The sequence below is a fragment of the Pleurodeles waltl genome, chromosome 5 (genome assembly GCF_031143425.1).
Source record: "Pleurodeles waltl isolate 20211129_DDA chromosome 5, aPleWal1.hap1.20221129, whole genome shotgun sequence".
NCBI lineage: Eukaryota > Metazoa > Chordata > Amphibia > Caudata > Salamandridae > Pleurodeles > Pleurodeles waltl.
Genome location: NC_090444.1, coordinates 848,952,155 through 848,971,321, shown reverse-complemented (window position 1 = coordinate 848,971,321; position 19,167 = coordinate 848,952,155). Strand labels below are relative to the sequence as shown.

The 19,167-nt window shown below is 47.0% G+C and overlaps 1 protein-coding gene across 13 annotated transcripts in view; it reads left to right on the top strand.

Annotated features, from left to right (window-relative positions):
* The window catches only part of AFDN (afadin, adherens junction formation factor), a 1,710,163-nt gene that overhangs the window by 1,464,299 nt on the left and 226,697 nt on the right, over positions 1 to 19,167 (top strand). For all 13 annotated transcript variants that reach the window (XM_069234921.1, XM_069234923.1, XM_069234919.1 and 10 more), the window contains one exon: positions 3,686 to 3,823. In XM_069234921.1, coding sequence (XP_069091022.1) covers positions 3,686 to 3,823 — 138 coding nt within the window. The remainder of the gene's footprint in view (positions 1 to 3,685; positions 3,824 to 19,167) is intronic.

The window sequence follows — 19,167 nt, the reverse complement described above, 5'->3', positions numbered from 1 at the left end:
CAAGCCAGTCACACCTATTTCCAAAGGAAGAGGATGTTAACGCCCTCTCCCAAAGAAAATCCTTTGTTCTGCCTTCCTGTGCTGGAGCTGTTCAAGCACAGGAGGGCGGAAACCTGCCTGGGCGGTAGCAGCAGCTTGGACTGCCTGGAAAACCCCAGAAAGTTTGTATGAGCAATGCCGGGGGTCCTTTAAGGAGCCCCCAGAGTGCACAGAATCATACTTCCTGTACCGGCAACAGTATTTCAGTATGATTGATACCAAACATGCCTAGGTTTGGAGTTACCATTATGTAGCTGGAACTAGGTAGTGACCTATGTCCAGTACACGCATAAAGTGGCATCCCTGCACTCACGAATTCCAGGAAAATGGAAATGGAGTTTGTGGGGGAACTTCTGCTAGTGCAGGGGTGCCCTCACACAGGTAGTTGCTCCCTGCCCTCTGGGCTAGGAGGGCGTGCCGTAGTGGTGAGTGATCTGGTGCGGTGACCAATGGTGAAAAGGGTGCATGCCCCCTTTCACGCAGGCTACAATGGCAGGCCTGCAGATACACTTTGCATAGTCTCCCCACAGGTGGCATAATACATGCTGCAGCCCATGGGGTCACCAGTATGCCAAATGTTGGTTGTAAGTTACCAAGTTTGAAGGGAGAGCGCATAATCACTGGGGTCCTGGTTAGCAGGATCCAAGTGAACGGAAAAACACACACACAACAGGCAAAAGATGGGGGTAACCATGCCAAGAAAGAGGATACTTTCATACAATGCTACTCAGCGACTGCGTGGCCTGGGACGCGGAATGCCACAGGCTCATTGGACAGGGCACCTAAGGTGTGCCTAGTCCACCCCTGCTGCAGCCTCCAAACCCTCCTAGTCCATTCCACTATCTCAGGCCAGTTGGGGACAGAATCCGCCATCACCTGCCCCACCGGGAATCCATCACGACGGACAGGTGGGTTTTGCAAATAGTCCAAAGGAGCTACTCTCTCCACTTCGAGGCTGCCTCCCTGGCCATGCTTCCATCCTACGGCCCCTTACTGGAGGATCATCTGTCACTTATCCGCAAGGAAGTCGCGGATATCTTGGCAAAGGGAGCCTTAGAGATGGTGTCTGTGCCAGAAGTAGGTTGTGGTTGTTATTCCCGCTACTTTCTGGTGCCCAAAAAGAACAAGGGCCTACGTTCTATCCTAGACCTTCGGGCCCTCAAACTCTTCCTCAAAAAGGGGAAGTACAAAATGCTCACTCTGGCTCAGTCCTGTCTGCCTTGCACCCAGGAGACTGGATGGTAGCGTTAGACTTGCAGGACGCTTACTTCCATATACCTGTCTTGCCTGCCCACAAGTGCTACTTGTGATTTGCGGCAGGTCACAGGCACTTTCAATTTTTACTGTGCTCCCCTTCGGCCTTATCACCACCCCTCGGGTGTTCACAAAAGTGAGTATTCGCCTGCCTTGATGGCTGACTGTTGAAGGCAAACACACCCCAGAAAGTAATATCCCACCTTTAGACTACAGCAAACTCTGCACTTGCTTGGGGTCACTATAAACATGCCGAAGTCAAACATGATGCCTTCTCAGTTTTGGGCCTATCCTCCTGAAAAGAGAGCCAAGGATATTCAGGCTATAATTTTGATATTTCAGCCTCTATACTGGATTTCAGTGAGAATGACGCTGAGGCTGCTGGCCCTTATGGCCTCCTGCATCCTGCTAGTGACACATGCCAGATGGCATATGCAGGCTCTGCAGTAGAACCTGAAGTTCCAGTGGGTGCAGCATCAGGGGACTCTCTCCGACATGGTGCAGATCTTGCAGGGAACTGTGAAAGACCTGCAGTGATGGCTTTCGAATCACGATTGGGTCAGCGGCAGATCCCTCTCCCTTCCCCAAGCAGATCTTAAGGTAGTGACAGATGCATCATGCGTAGGATGGTGCGAACACATGAGAGGCAGAGATCGGAGGTTGCTGGTCTCCAGTGGGTTCTGGATTCCAGATCAATCTTTTGAAGCTCCAGGTGATCAGGCTTGCATTAAAAGCATTCCTTCCCTCTCTCAAAGGTCAAGTTATGCAAGTGTTCATGGACAACACTACCGCCATGTGGTTCTGCAACAAACAGGTTGGAGTGGGGTTGTGGACTTTAGTCAAGAGGCTCTACACCTCTGGAAGTGGCTGGAACATCAGGACATAATCCTGGTGGTTGAACATCTGGCAAGCTCTGAGTGCGTGAGCAGACAAACTCAGCCATTGATACATTGTCGATCAGGAATGGCATCTCCAATCCGGAGGTGCCGTAATATCTCTTTCAGCAGTGGAGAGAGCCTTGGTTAGATCTGTTTGCTTCCGCAAAGAACGTGCAATGTCAACTGTTTTGCACATTGGAGTTTCCAAAGTGGCACTTGCTCGGCTATGCTTTTGTCTTGAGTGGAACTCAGGCCTCCTTTGCACCTTCCCAGCCAAATTCACTTGTGTCCAATGTTCTGATAAAGACCAAGAGCGACAGGGCCCAAGTAATCCTTGTGGCTCCAGATTGGGCATGAGGAGTATGATATCCAGAGCTACTGAGCATGGCTACTGATCCTCTGATCAGACTGCCCCTTCGGGAAGATCTTCCTTTGCTGCGAACCTGTTCAGACTTCGCCGCCTTGTGTGGAGATTTAGCGGCAGCAGTTGACAGCTTTCGATCTTCCACTCGAAGTCTGTGATGTTGTTCTGGCAGCCAGGCGCCCCTCCACCAAAATGGTATACTAGTGTCGGTGACATAAATTTGTGGCATGGTGTACCAACGAGTCTACTGATCCCCTTTCTGCACCTTTCTCTGAGGTTCTCTTGTTCATCCTCTCTTTGGTCCAGCAGGGCTCTGCTGTGGGCAACCTTAAAGGTTACTTATTTGCCATTTCACCCTTTCTTAGATTGATAGACCAACCTTTCTTATTCTGGTCTCTCATTTTTGGAAGGTTCCTTAAGGGACTCACCCATTTATTTCCTCCGACCCCGTTCATTATGCCCCAACAACTACAACTAGAACATGTCTCTATCAGATAAATCGTTACCGAAGGTAAGTTAGCTTGTTCTTTATTACAGGGGTGTTGTAGCCTAGAGGACCTTACTTGGATAATAATGTGCAGTTCGGCACCCCAGCCTTTGAATGTCAAGAAATCAGACCCCAGGTACCATACGTTGCAATGTATCTGGGACATTTTCAAACCTCTGAACCTTCTTTTTATGTTGTTGATTATATATTATACTCCTGGTATTTTATGACAAATGTTCCCTTATTTAGTGTCCTTTTCCCCCTGAATGTTCTCTTACATCCACATTGTGTGACTTCAAAATCTAGAAGTTGCCAACTATATATGGGCAGTTGTGCATAAGAAAATACAGATTAAATGATTCTCCCAACTGTTGTTGGTTCTTTTCAAATATCTACAATGTAAAGCTTGCATTTAATTCCTTCCCCTCTCATCCCTTTGTTTGAAAGTAATGAAAGATCATTTAATTATAGATGCCAAAAAAATATTAAGTACTGTAAATGTTGTCACTAAACATGTTGATCGGCAAACAAATGCATTGCTCTACGTGTGTTGTCTTTTGTTGCCTTCTGCTCTCAGTACGCAAATACATTTTAGATCTTCATAAGCAGTTATTTTAGCTTTTGTGAAGTGAAACAGGCCTTTTCAAAACAATCCTTTACTAGTTACAGGATGAGGAGCACAGGAGACAGCAGCAGCTAGAAGAAATGCGCCAAAGGGAAGCAGAAGAACAACAAGCCAGACAAGAAGAAGAACGTAGACATCAAGAGGAGGAGCGAGTTAAGAGGGAGGCTGAAGACAAGGTTGGGTCTCCAAAAAAATAGTTTACCTTTCATAGTCTTAGCTCTATTTCAAAGTTATTTTGCCACGGTTAGCACTTTTTACGCTCCTTGTTTAGTATGCTTAATCAAAAGGAAAGAGCATCTAAACAGGATTTGCTTGCCAGAATTTAGCCATGTTCCTTTGTGAAGTTTCTCCACTTGTTTTAAATATGATTTAAAATAATGGTTACTTGTTTTTGTTTAAAATAAACAAGCAACCAGCAAATTGATACTTGTAAGCCACATCTAAACATATTATCTTAATACACCTTATAAGCTTTTTGAAGTGCTATAACAATATCCATATTGCTTCTGTGTATGCATTTACTACATATTGTAGCAGCAGGGGATACTTCCAGCTTAAAGGTTTGAGTAAACTTCAACAGAAAACTTTATAGTCATTTTGTGGGCTCACATTCACTAATGTGGTATTTTTATGCTAGGTTATCATCAAAGTATACAGCTATTCTAGAGTCTTCCAGGGACTGCAACATCAGAAAAAGTTTTCTTTTTTTTTTCAAAATCCTAAATTGTAGGACTTCAGTCTGAGATGTAGTGGATGGTTATTCCACGGTTTGACACACAATATACTAAATGTCCTTCTGCAGCATCGCAGTGGATTTGAGCAAGGGCGGATGAGGAAGAATGTTCTGGCAATTGTTGGGGGAACAAAAGTTGGCATAGGCTACATTTGAAGATGCGTAAGTGAATTCTGGAATCATAAGCTAAGTTTCATGGATCAGTATATGGAAGTCATGCAACTTTCATATGTCGCTCCATTGGTGCTCAATTTTATCAGCATTGTTTTTTTATTGGATTATAGGTAATTGGTCAAAAATGTTTTCCTGCCACTGGATAAAGTCTATTCTCTGGCTAGCTCAAAAGTTAATCAATAACTTCCAGATCATAACACTCTGGAGGTGGAAGTCATTGGATGCCTGTGAGGATAATGTGACAACACTTTTTACTAACATCTTGCATTTTTGAGCTGTTAGAAATGACAAGTCTAAGTGTGGGATGTGTCCCTGACTCTCTGGTGGTAATGTACAAAAGAATCAGTCACCCACCAACGAATTCACGTACTGCAATAACAAGTATGTGTTTTAATAGAGACTTCTAACCACAGTTTCCTCAAGTTTCTCAAGGCGTCAAACTGGATCCGGAAACTTTTCAGCAACACCTCTGCTCACCAGTAGGTGGCCCTGAGCCTATTTTGACACCTTTTCTGTGCATTGACGTAATTTCCTTTCTTTCCGCACCACGAGACACTGATCCTGATCTACCTGAAAATGTCACCTCCCAAAATTACAGGTTTTAAACCCTGTAAAGACTGTTAGAAAGAAATATCTGTGACAGATCGTCATCAAATTTTCATTTGGTGCCTGGGGTTAAGTCATGACTCTAACTGCAGTGATTGCGCGTTGATGAACCTAATGCCCATACGAGGCCACAAGGTGAAACTACATTGCCAAGCATTGAAAGACTTTGCAATGAGACAAGTCCAAGTTGGAAGTTCGATCATGGTCACTTTCCAGATCCAGAAGTTGCAGGAGTCGTTTCAGACGCCTGTCTTCATCTTGATCAAAAATGTCCCAAGAAATGTAAGCAGGACTCAGCCCTGCCCACCACTCACCTTCTCCTGAAAAGGTGAAAGGACAGCACCATACATCTTGCTTGCGAAGTAAATCGACATTGGAACCTATCCTGCAACTTGTTCTGGCACACCCCAAGTTTCCTGGGCAGTACGCCATTTTGAAACTAATCGAAGAGTTCCATGATGCCATGCTCCAACTCTTCGGATCTTTGCCCGACTCCCTGAGGCACACCTTAGGGCCCCACAGAGCCGAGAGGCCATCCATGTGAAATACCGTCTGCAGGTTCGCCCCTGGTTCCCGAAATTTTGTTGGCGATGCGGACTCCATCGACGACAGTCAGCAAGGTATCTATTGTACTCCTGAGTCTGCCCTGGTTTGATCTTAACTGAGGCTGCACCCGGCTGCTGTTAAGGCAACACTTACCCAGTCAACTTCGGGTGTGAATGCACTTGTCCCCGTAGCATGGCGGCAATACAGTAGTATCCTTGAAAGCATGGGTAAAAATATCAGGCTTACACTCACTGTGTTCTAAGTTTGCTAAATTGGTCTTTACTGTGGTCTGTATCAGCTGGTATGTGCTAATCCTTATCTTTATGGATGGAGACTAGTGCATTTGCACTGTCAGGTTGACCTAAATGGAGGGATACTCACTGTCTATTAGACTGGCCCAGGGCTCGATACAGGCTCATAGTTCTAAACATGTTCTTTTTATTTGCTTGCATTGGGACAAGTACAGCAGACAGACTCGTTCTGCAAATCTTTTCATAATTTTTTTCATCTTCAGAGAAACCAACCAGTGCTTTTATTACCCTTGGAAAAGCCCCAGGCCTGAGCGCTCCTCAAGAGGCAAACCACATGTTGGCTGGCTCAATCTCTCAAGACAAGTTGTACTTAAAATAATTTATTATGATTGTAATATAGTCTCTGATCTTGTTTTCTTTATTGAATACAGAGATTTATATAATTGAAAATTGTTTGTAATTCTGTAAACTGTCTATCCTGTCCTTGTCTGCACCTGACTTTGGAAATGGCCGGTGGCATTGGACATGCAGGATACATATTTCCTTATTCCTGTCTTGTAGGCCCATTGGCGCTACCTGTGTTTCATGGTGGGGGCAAGATCATTTCCATTTCATGGTGCTCCCCACTGGTCTTGCCTGTGCCCCTTGGGTGTTCATGAAAGTGATGGCAGTTGTAGCAGCACATTTTTGGTGGTCTGCGGTCCCAGTCTTCCCGACCTCAGTCACTGACTGTTGAGGTAGGCTTGCCCCAGTCAGTCCTCCGCCGACTCCAGACTACAGGGAACGTCCTGTCATCTTTTGGGTTCACTATCAATGGCCAAAGTAACACCTGACTCCCCAAGTCATCCTCGGATCAGACTTCCCCCTCCTGGAAGACCTACTGTTGCAACAGCAGGGCAGGATTCTGCATCCAGACCTTCGCCCTTTCCCCCTTCATCTGTCTCCACTCAATGGCCAAGCATGAATCTCTTCAACCTTCTTCTGGTGGTCGTTGATGTCATCTTAGCAGATAGGCGTACCTTGATTAAAAACTGTGTACACCTGTCATTGGGACTGATTTGTGGCTTGGTGCAGCACACAGCAAATAGACCCACTCCATGCAAAGTTTGCTGATGTTTTGTTGTTAGTTTTGTCACTAGCCGGGCAAGGCTTTGCTGTGGACACAATTAAATAGTGCCTTTCAGCTCTTTCAACTTACTTTTCAGTTGCCGGGTCAGCCCTCTTTGATTAAGTGCCTCATTATGAGTCAAACTCCTCCCGCCATCAAGCCGCCTGTGCTGCCTGAATCCTGCCGGCCCTATTAGGAGTTCACCGCAGAGCTTTAACATTGCCGCTGGCTCCTAATGGAGCTGGCTGCAATGTGGTGGTGCAGGAGGTGCAGTAGCACCCGTCTCACATTCCACTGCCTGTAATTCGGGCAGTGGAATGCACAACGGGGCTGTGCATGGGCTATGCAGGGGCCCCAAGGTCTGCCAATTCCCCATTTCTGCCAGCCTTTCCATGATGGTGTAAACTGTTATGGGCAGGCTGGCGGATGGGAATCCCCAGGGCAGGATGCCACTATGGCGGCAGTACGACCGTGACCCTGGCGGTCTGGTGACCGCAAGGGTCATAATGAGGCCCATAGTCTTCAGTCGTGGTTCGAAAGGTCTGCAACAGTTGTTTACTCGCTCTCTTGTTGTGGCACAGTGGGACCTTAAGTTGGTACTCACTTATCTGATGTGCACTCATTGCCATTACATCGGCGCAGCATGTGAGCTTCAGGCTCTCTGTCAGTCTGCCATTCACCACCTTTTTCCCCACACAATATGGGCATCCTTCTTGCTTAAATTTGTGAAAACTGTCTCACATCACTCAAACCATTACTGTTGGAAATGGCCCTTTTTGCAGGTTTATCCTCCTATTTGTTTAGGTCTGTTTTTGCTGGTTTGTTGTCTCTGCACACTTTACCACTGCTAAAGTGCAAGTGCTCCCTATAGAAATTGTACTGTTGATTGGTTTAGCCATGATTGGCATATTTGATTTACTAGTAAAGTGCACTAGAGGTGCCCAGGGCTTGTAAACCAAATGCTTCTAGTGGGCCTGCAGCACTGGTTGTTATCCCACATTAGTAGCCCTGTAAACATGACTCAGACCTGCCATTGCAGTGTCTGTGTGTGCAGTTTTAAACTGCCAATTCGACTTGTTAAGTGTACCCACTTGCCAGGCCTCAACCTTCCCTTTTGCTACATGTAAGGCACCCCTGAGTTAGGACCTAGGTAGCCCCAGGGGCAGGAAGCAGTGTATGTTTAAGTTAGGACATATACTAGTATTTTTTATATGTCCTAACAGTGAAATACTGCCAGATTCTGTTTTCACTGTGTTTTCACTATCTCTCTCATAGACTAACATGGGGGCTGCCTTTAAATATCCTTAAAGTGCAGATTCTCTTTGAGAGAAGATAAAAATGTGGAGGCTAGGGTCTCTGAGCTCACAATTTAAAAGTACATCTTTTAGTGAAGTTGTTTTTTAGATGGTTAGTTTGAAAATGCCACTTTTAGAAAGTAGGCATTTTCTTGCTTAATACATTCTGTTACTCTGCCTGTTCTTGGATTCCCTGTCTGGGTCAGTTTGGCAGTTGGGCTGTTCACACCTCTCCTCTAGACAGTGACGCAAAGGGGGCTGAGGTGTAGCCTGCATATCTTGATTAGCCATCTGTGCTGGAGAGGAGAGGAGGGGAGGAGTGGTCACTCACACCTGAAAGGACTGTGCCTGCCCTCACACAATGCCGTCTCCAACCCCCTGGTGAGTGTCTGGGGCCTGGCCTGGATAAAGAAGGATCTTGCAAACACTTGAGACTTTGCTTTGAAATTTGTCAACTTCAAAGGCAGAAATGGGTAAAAGAAGAAGACCCAAAACCCCAGACTTTTAGAATCTTTCTGGAATTAAGAGGAACCTCTGCACAGGAGAAGAGCTGAAGGAGGAGTACTGTCCCTTTGCTGTGTTGCTTTGATGGACTGGCCTGCAGTTGCTGCTTCTGCCTGAAAGAGTGCAAAGGGTGAACCTTGTTGTGGGTCCTGCTTGAGAAAGTTCTCCAAGGGCTTGGAGTAGATCTTGGCTCCTGTTGGAAGTCTCAGGGACACCAAAGACTTCAGTTTCCTCGACCTGCATCACTGGGAACTGTGTGTTTTGTGCTGCTCAAGAGGAGAAACCACCACGCTGCCGGCAACGACGCCGCTGGCCTGCACCGTAACCTGCAGATGCCGCACGGAGTCGCATTGCCCGCTTGGCACCGTGACCCTGGTCTCCCCGACGCCGTCATCGGACGACTTCACCGAGCTGCTTCTCGCATCGCGACCTGTTTACCCCGCACTCCGGCATCACCTGCTCACACCGCAGCCTGGGGATACCTAACGACGCCGCTCCTGCTGACACTGGCGCCGCTGCCTGCACCGTCGCCTGTGAACACCGCTCGTGAGGAACACGAAGCACCGTCTGATCCCACACTGCAGCCCCAGTCCACCGACGCCAGCACCATCGACTCCTGTCTCATCACCAGGCATCCTGCCTGCACCATGGCCTATGGACACCGCTCAGGAGGGTCACGAAGCACTGTCCCTTCCCGCACCCCTGGCTTGGGCCTGCCGACGACAGCGCTTCAGCAACGACGACAACGCTCCCTGCACCGTGACCTGTGGACACTGCGCGTCGCACTGCCCCACTTCACACCGCAGCCATGGTCTCACCGACACCGCTGGACGCCATCACCGAGCCGCTGCCTGCACCGTGACCTGTGGGCACCGCAAGTCGCATCATCCCGCTTCGCACCCCAGCCACGACGTCCTCTACGCCGGCGCACCTAACTTCATCAGCCTGGAGTTCGATCTGCAATGCGTGTGACATCAAGGTCCCAACGACTCCTGCACAGACACCGCAACGTCAGTGACGCCGCTCTCTGGAGCTCACCGCGAGGATCACGATGCCCTGCAAATCCAAGGTACTGTTTGCGGGTCTTCCCGACACCGTAGCTGGTCCGCAAAGCTGCGGCCGTCCTGAACTGTTGGTTTTGTTGATCACGATGCTGTGATAGCCCCAGGTGGAGCTATCGACTTCAAGGAACTGTATTTTTGATTAAATCTTGCAGAATTCATATTTTTATTACTGTATGTTGGATTTTTATTGTATTCGGTCTTGTTTTATATCGATAAATATTGGCTATTTTTCTAAAACTGATGTGGTGACCGTTTGTAGTGTTTTCACTTATTACTGTGTGTTATGTGCACATGCTTTACACATTTCTTCTGAGATAAGCCTGACTGCTCGTGCCAAGCTCCCAAGGGGGGTGAGCAGGCGTTACCGGGTATGTCCCTTATCCTGACTAGAGTGAGGGTCCCTACTTGGACAGGGTGCAAACCGACTGCCAACTAGAGACCCCATTTCTTACAATTACCTTTCTAGTGTTCTATGCTCCGCATCACCCCTTTAATGAGGAGGAGAGAACCCACTGTTTGGATCCCAAGAGAGCTTATATTGATTGTACCAAAGTACTTCAGGTGGACGATCATGTCTTTGTGGGATCCTCTGGTGCAAAAAAAGTCAAGGCAGAAGTGAACCATGCTTGTTTGGAGCTTTCTTACATTAAGATCTGCTATGCGTTTGCCAAAAAGCAGCCTCTGAAAGGACAGCATGCTTATCCTTGTCTTGGACATTTACCAGGCGGCTACGTGGGTGTCCCTCCATATGTTCAGGAAGCAATATTGTCTGGTTTGGCGAAGGGGCATTTTGCCCACTCAGTCCTGCAGGACTTCCTAGTTTGAGCTAATTCAAAGACCCACTGTCTAATAGGCACTGCTTTATTATCTGTTCGGAAGGGGAGGAGTTTCTGGCTATAAGTCTTTATCAGTAGAATAAGTTTCTCAATTCTGAGAATGCTCTTTGTGGTAGAGAGACTATCTTGATGCAGATTTCCCAACAACCCTTGCATCCTCCTTGTTTATAGGTTGCCCAGTCTAGGAATCTGCACACTGGTCAAAGCCAATTTGCATTTGGGGCACACTATCTGGGGACGCAGACAGCCTTGGAAGAAACTGATGTCAATGCACTTGAGTTGCACCTATATAGGTTCTGCACGTTATTAATTGAGCGGATCACCATCAGAGTGGAGCATCACAGTGCTACCTACTGCTGTAAAGTTTCCAGATCCAGTCTGACACCTGGGGACTATTGAAAAGGTAAAGGTGAAGAATATGCAGCTACCAGAAAGAGTGTTGCCATAGTTTAGTAACCTTTTGTTCTGATGGAGGCTTGTAGCCTCTATGTCCATGAAGGTTTTGATGCTTGGGTAAAACAGCTCAAGAAATTAGAAATCAGATTTTCTAACTTCAACATAAATTCTGGAACAACTCCCCTAATGTACCATTTAGTCTTCAATTTCACAGCTGCAAACCACAACATATGTCCTCAATTGTATGTTACTATTAGCTATCAAAGTCGTCAGAGAAAGCAGGCAATATGACAAAACGTCTGCAAAAATAAGTACAACTTATCCTGAAATTAAAGGCATGCAAATTTGGACTACATGAGTTTACTAGGAAGCCAGTTGACTCCACTGGGGGTCTTTACACCTTATCACTTTAAAGATCCATAAACATTTTGCTGTAGGCCACAGATGCATTTAAAAAATGAGGTAGTGCTGCCAGACTAAATCTAGGTTCCCTCAGCTAGCACTAATTTCATTCACTGCACAGTCTTTATCCCACAGGATGGTACCACACATGCCTGTACCACACAGGTCTCTTATTTTTAATTCTTTAGTATTTTGTATATATACTTTATCACACAGTTGTTTACTATGCAGGTATGTATGTTTTCAAATGGCATAACTATTATGTCATATTTAAGAGGTGGGATTTAAGGGTTCTTAGACCTGGCATCTTTGGTGTGGTTTCCTCTGACTTTTTGCCTCCTGGACTCATTTTTTGTTTTTACTTTGTTTTTGCTGGCATTAGGACTGCGGGTAATTTACCATTGCTGACCAGTGCTGAAGTGCATGTGCTCCGTCTCTAAAACATGGTAACTTTGGCTTATCCACAATTGGTGTATTTAATTTACTTATAAGCCCCTAGTAACGTGCACTACGGGTGCCCAGGGCCTGTAAATTAAATGCCACTGGTGAGTCTCCAGCACTGATTGTGCCACCTGTTTCAGTAGCCCTTCACACATGGCTCAGGCCTGCCCTTGAAGAGCCTGTGTGTAAGTTTTAAACTGCCATGTCGACGTGGCAAGTTAACCATCTTGCCAAGCCCAACCCTTCCTTTGTATCCCCTTTGTTGATATAAAGGGCTTGTAGGTTCACCAAGAACACAAGGTACCCAGAGCCAATAAATGAGCAGCACCTTGCCAAGGGTTTTCATTGTGGACCAGGTATAGAGCAATTCATTTGATAAAACATAAAGGGTGAAAAATAGATATCAAGGACACCTATTTATTTCCGAAATGGGCACTAGATGTAAAGTTTAGAAGCAGTGGTTATTTGCAGATCTCTGAATTTGTGCGTACCCATATTAGCCTGTTAATTAGAGGTCATTTCTGAAAATAACTTATTTCTTACACACAGTCTTAGATTTGGAAGGCACAAATGCAGAGAAAGACAATTGGTAACAACACTTCTTCTGCTATTCTGATTTCCCCCAAGTCTCCAGATAAAAACGGTGCCTCACTTGTGTGGATAGGCATACTGCCCGCAACAAGAAAGGGCCCAAAACTCAGCGTGGGCACATCCCATTTTACAACTTCAAATCTGAGCAATATATGGACACAGTACTTTCTCCACGTGCTCGTGCATTGTATACCAGATTTAGGATAGGTTCTCTTCCTCTGCGCATCCTAACGTACAAATGGACTAATACTAGTTGCACCTCTAAGATGTGCCCGATGGGTTGTGCCAGGGAAGAATCCATAACCCATGTCCTCTTTCAATATTCTGCATACCATAAACAGAGGGCTTGTTGGATTATTCCATTATGTAAAAAAATGGGTTTTAGGAACTGTCTGTTGGCTCTGAGAGTTTTTAAATCTGATTCATTTGTTTTAGTGGCTTGCTGTTTTGCAAAATATTTAGAATCTATTTGGTATTGCAGATTGAATATGCTAAAAAAAATAGGCGAAAATTTAACAATAGACATTGGGAGTGGTCACTGATGAACTCACTCGTGAATTTCAATGTATGCATTTATAAATTTCTTATTTTTCAATGAATCTTTTATGTTTATATATTCTTATACCTTTTAAATAGAAATGTTTTATTCTTATCTTATTTATTGTGTCTAGTTAGGTATGTATTTGACTCCTGATACCTATCATGAAAAATTTTGCATTTTTGCACGATCCCATAATATGGTATGAATTTTTAGAGGGAAAATGTTTGTTTAAAGTTTTTTATGTAGTTCAACGTTTTACTTCTGGGGCTTTTTATACATAGCTTGTTCTTTTGTAAAACTATGAATTTGTGAATTGTGGTGTGCTTTTATGGTATTTATCTTTACCGAAATAAAGCTAACGAACGAAATGGTTTTCAAGAAAATAGCAAATATCTATTTTGAAAGTTGACAGTGCAATTTTCAGAAACAGTTCTGGGGGGAAGAAAGGTTAGTTCAGTTTTGCAGTAAGTACAAGACTCATAGTTCCAGTCTCTAGGGGTTAGGATGTCCACAGGTTGAGGTTCATGTTAACCTCAAACACCCAGCACCAGCAACAAGCAACAAGGGCCCAGCCGGGTGCAGAGGTCAAAGATGATGCAAGATGATGCAAGATTTAAAATGGAGCCCTATGGAGTATGGAGCCTGGGGGCACTCGGAATCAGGTCTGCTTGCAGGTAAGTACCTGCGTCTTCGGATGGCAGACGTGGGGGGTTTAGATGAGAACCAGAGGGGTGGGGGCCACAGGTCAGCACCAAAAACACACCCTTAGCGGCACAGGTACAGGGTGCAAACACAGCGTCGGGTTTCCCAGTGCTTTTCAATAGGGGGATCCCGGGGGTCACAAAGATGCTGCTGGCTAGGTCCAGGGGGTTGCGTCCAGAAAACCACAGGCTGGGTAAGAAGGAAGGCCGCCTGCTTGAACATTGCTGGGCTGGTGGTCAGATCCCCCAAGGCCAGGGGGCTGCAGGTGCTGGGATACCTTTAGGCATTGGAAACCTTCGTCCAGTTCTTTTACAGTCAGGGGGGTCCTCCGGATTTAGGCTGCAGGTGTCATTGTGTTTTCAGAGTGGGCAGGACTCACGAATCTGGGGCAGTTCTGGAGTCATCTGCTGGAGTTTCTTTCTAGACAGGGCCGCTGTCGACAGGAAATTTTGGTTCTCTGGTGTGCAGGCAGTCCTCTTGAGGCTTTGAGGAGGTCGCTGTTCCTGCAGGATGCATCGCCTTTTAGTAGCAGGGCTTCAGAAGCTAGAGACAGGCCTGGAGGGCTGGGGCCAGGTAAGTTGGTGTCTTCAGTCTTTTCTGCTGGGGGTCAGCTTAGCAATCCTTCTTTTTTCTTGTTTTCTTGAGGTCCCCAGGAATCTGCCCAGCTAGGTTCAGGGGAGCCCTTAAATCCTGGATTATGGGGCGTTGCAGGGGTCAAAGGGCAGTAGCCAATGGCTACTGTCCCTGAGGGTGATTACACCCTTCTGGTGTCCACTCCCTTTGGGGAGGAGGGCACAGACCTAACCCTATTGGTCCCTGTCCACCAAACCAAGATTTAGGATTTTGCAGGGGGGGGGGGGGGGGGGTCACTTTAGCTCTGGACAACTTGCTGGTCCTAGCTGAAGTGGTCACTCCTCCTTGTTTTTCCTGATTTTCCTGCTGAACTTGCCACCAAAAGGGGCCTTTGTCTGGGGGACAGGCAGCTCCACTAGCTGGAGTACCCTGGGGCACTGTAACAAGAGGCCTGAGCCTTTGAGGCTCACCGCCAGTTGTTACAGTTCCTGCAGGGGGAAGGTGTGAAGCACCTCCACCCAGTGCAGGCTTTGTTTCTGGTCACAGAGAGCGCAAAGGCTCTCACCCCATGTGGTCAGAAACTTGTCTGGAAGTGGCAGGCTGGCACAGACTAGTCAATCCTGCACTAGAAGTTTGGCTAAAATACAGGGGGCATCCGTACGATGTCCTCTGGGTGCATTTTTCAATAAATCCAACACTGGCATCAGTGTGGGTTTATTGTGCTGAGAAGTTTTATACCAAACTTCCCAGACTTCAGTGGAGCCATCATAGAGCCGTGGAGTTTGTAATGACAAACTCCCAGCCCATATACTCAGTATGGCCACACTGCACTTACAATGTCTAAGAATGGACTTACACTGTAGGGGCATATTGCTCATGCAGCTGTGCCCTCACCTGTGATATAGTGCACCCTGCCTTAGGGCTGTAAGGCCTGCTAGAGAGGTGACTCATATGCCACCGGCAGTGGTTTGTGGGCGTGGCACCCTGAGAAGGGGTGCCATGTCAACTTTCTTTTTCTCCCCACCAACACACACAGCTGCAATGGCAGTGTGAATGTGCTTTTTGAGGGGTAACCCAGGGTAGCATAATACATGCTGCAGCCCTTGGTGATATTTCCCTTGCCACAGAGCCAATGGTACCATGGGACCCTTTTACAAGGGACTTACTGTATGCCAGGGGTGTGCCAATTGGGGACACAATGGTACAGTTTTGGGAAAGAATACTGGTGCTGGACCTGGTTAGCAGGATCCCAGCACACTCTGTCAAGTCAGCATCAATATCAGGCAAAAAGTGGGGGACGGAGGGTAACCATGCCAAAAGGGGCACTTTCCTACAATAGACACCTAGGAGAATCCAGGATGGGGTGACTTGTGTGGCTCTTGCCACATTTCTCTTCATTGCAAATCTCAAAATTTGTCCAAAAAATACAATTTCCTCCAATCTCTGTGCTGCAAAGTTCTTTTTTTTTTTTTTTTTTTTTTTTAATGTATTCTTAGATTTTCACTTATAACGGTGCAAGTAAAGCCATGCCAAAAACATAAAACAATCATACATTGCAAATTAATGGTTTTCTGTTACATATTGAGGGTGGGGAGTTAAGAGTTCTGATCTCCTAGCATAGAGCCGCAACAATCATGACCAACTAGGCCTCCACAGTACATCACACTGTAATATTTTTGCACAATAACCCCATGAACCTAATCTCCAAGCTGACAGATTGATCCTTATGGACCATAGGAATCCCATACTCATTTAGTTGATACCAACAACAGTATGTGCAGTTCTACCCCTCCTCATCTGTAAAGGCCTCTGTGTGAGGGTCGTCCCCTTCTGTGAATCTTTCAAGCAACAGACCCTAGGCTAAAATCTCAGCAGCTGCACCATCATCAGTGCACGCCATCCACATCTGCTGTTCCTTGCCACCCCACACTTCATCAAATCTTTCAGCCAGTGTTCCAATTGTGGGCTCCTGGTTCCCATCCAAGAAATGGCTAACCTTTTCTTAGCCAGCAACATGGGCAGCTGAGCCAGTTTGTAAGGGATCTTCCACCCCTCGGTATAACTCCCAGCAAGCAAGCCACTGCTGTCAGTGCAACTTTCAGCTTGGTGACAGCTATTATTTTGGGGATAACCTCTTTCCAGTAAGCCTGAACTTTGGCACGTTCTCAGTCCAGATGCAAGAACATAATCCCCTCTTTTCCACATTTTTGGCAACTGGCCCCCTTAGCAGGGTCTACCTTATTCAACATATATGGTGTAAAATAGGTGCGATGTAGGGAGTTGAAATGTAAGAGTTTAAACCTATTATTGCATGATACAGTGTAGACTAGTTCTAGAGCTTGTCCCCAGTCTGTGTCAGAGCATGGCTCCTCTGATTATTTCTCCCGCACGCCATGTGGCGAGCAGGAAGTGTTCTGCCTATTAGTGTTGAGCGCTTTATAAAACAGGGAAATCGAATGTCGCCCATTCCCCCCCAGCCGCCCCCCCCCCCTCCACCCCCTCTCGTATTAATCCGCCCATGACGTGAGATGCTTATGGTACAGTCGGAAAATCACTCCAGACTTCCTGTGCTACACTCCCCAATTTGGCATATTGTTGGAACTGACCTGGCCCTACTGCAAAGAATTCCTGCATCTCCGGGACGGTTATGAACCGTTTTCCCAGGTAAATATCACCTGCCAACAGGCAACCTCCACTTCTCCACTGTTCCATCGACATGCAGTCATCAGTGGAGCAGAAAAGGACCAAATTCCACAAAGGCAATTTCCTATCAAAGGGGCTCTTCGAATAATCTTACAGTCCATCTGCTCTCATAATTCAGCCGTGACTTTCACCAGGTAAGGTATCAGGTGGGGGGGATCTACCCTCCTTCCGCAGGAGTAGTGGCAAGGTATCCTCGCCCAGTATGCCCTCAAGCAATCTTTTCTCCCACCCATCTGTGTTAGTCATCCACCTAACCATGTGTTGTAAGTAAGCTGCGTAATAATAAAGCTGTATATCAGGGGCAGCAAGACCTCCCTCCTCTAAATTTCTTCACAATATCGAGAGCGAAACCATACTTCGATGAACAGCCCATATTAATGACCTCAGTAGTTCATCAGCCTATGAAAGATTTGTGAATCTGATAGAGGCTTCTAGTTGCACATTCCTTACCTTAGAATTTCCACTATCTGTCAAACTGGATCTGAAGGTTTTTTCTCAAGCAGAACCCTTGCGTGTTGTCAGGTGGCGTCTGTCGACTCCACAGGCATCGTTCATGTCGTGGTCACTGTGATGACGTTGGGAGCGTATATAGACACTGCCTCTGCGTGGTGACGTCAGTTCTTTACTTTACGCGCCACGCACTGATCTGGAGAGAGCTACCCCGGTCATTTTCTTTTTTTTTTTTTTACTATTTCAACACTTTTTTCTAGTTCTTGGTGATTTTTTTTTTTGCTGTGTCGAGAATGTCCCCGAAGACCGCTTTCAAGCCTTGCGAGGCCTGTCGCTGTATCATGTTGGTGAAGGATCCGCACCGGGTCTGTTTGTGGTGCCTGGAGGGCGACCACGACCGGAAATCGTGCTCCAAGTGCCAGGCCATGCACCCGAAGGTCTTGAGGGCGCGTTCAATCAAGCTTATGGCAGCCCAGCGCCCAACTCCGCATCGTTCCTGGTCTCGCTTGGGAGGAAGGTCCCGAGACGACTCGCGGAGTCACCACCACTCGTTGTCCTCCAAGTCTTCGAAGAAGAAGTCAAAGAAGGCTAGGTATTCTTTGGCTTCACCCTGTCGCTCGGCTGATGCGATGCAGGAGGAGCGTCGACGCTCCATGCCTCTGTCCTCGGACCCCACTTCTGGGCCCACTCCGCGTCCCCGACTTTCCATGAGCTAGAGCGACGCTGCCGAATTAAAAGAATTCTATGAGGCCATGCGTCTCATATTTGGGCAGTCCAACCCCCCTCTGGTGCCTTTGGGCCCTTGGGGGTTCTGCTGTGGGCCCTTTGGGTAGCGCACCGGAGGCTCTGGCTCTGACCTCCGAGGGGCCCTCCAGATCCGCTACCGGATCTGTACCGACACCAGTCGTACCATCAAGACCTTCCCCGGCTCGGTCATTGACACTCCTGATGTCAATTGTGCTCACGATCGATGTTGACCCGATCCTCATCCCTAATGACTGGTAGTCGGAGCAGCATTGGCTGACCCCGCCCTCTTCTTCGATGGGGTCTCTTCACCGCAGGTTGGATTCAGACCCTTTTCTGCATGGGTATGAAAGTGGGGAAGGTGTCCGTGGGCCATTATGATCACCAGGATGACCCTAACATGGACTTGGCACAGAAATTGGGCGAGGCCAGTGGTCTGGACACTTCTCCAGATTCTGGCATGCTCTCTCCTCCTACCGTGGTTACCGTGAAGGGAGGCACATATTTTATAGTGGTCAGTAGGGCGGCTGAGGTCCTTGGCCTCGAACTGCCTTCTGTTGAAGTCAGGTCTAATCTACTGACAGGGGTGCTTCAACCCCGGGCTTCCACATCTGAGCCTCTTCTTCCTTTCAATAAAGCACTCACTGATGTCCTTCTGGAAAAGAAGAGGTTTTCTTGCTCCAGTCTGGTATTGAGGTCAGTGAACACCGCATGCCTTTTGGGCCACTATACTCACTCCCTCGCGTCCTCATGCACGTCTTGCCGCAGATACCGGAGGAGGCCCAGGTTGTCGTCTCCCAAACAGTTGCTGATGGGAGAGATGCGGCGAAGTTCACTATTCGATGTGGGCTGTACACGAC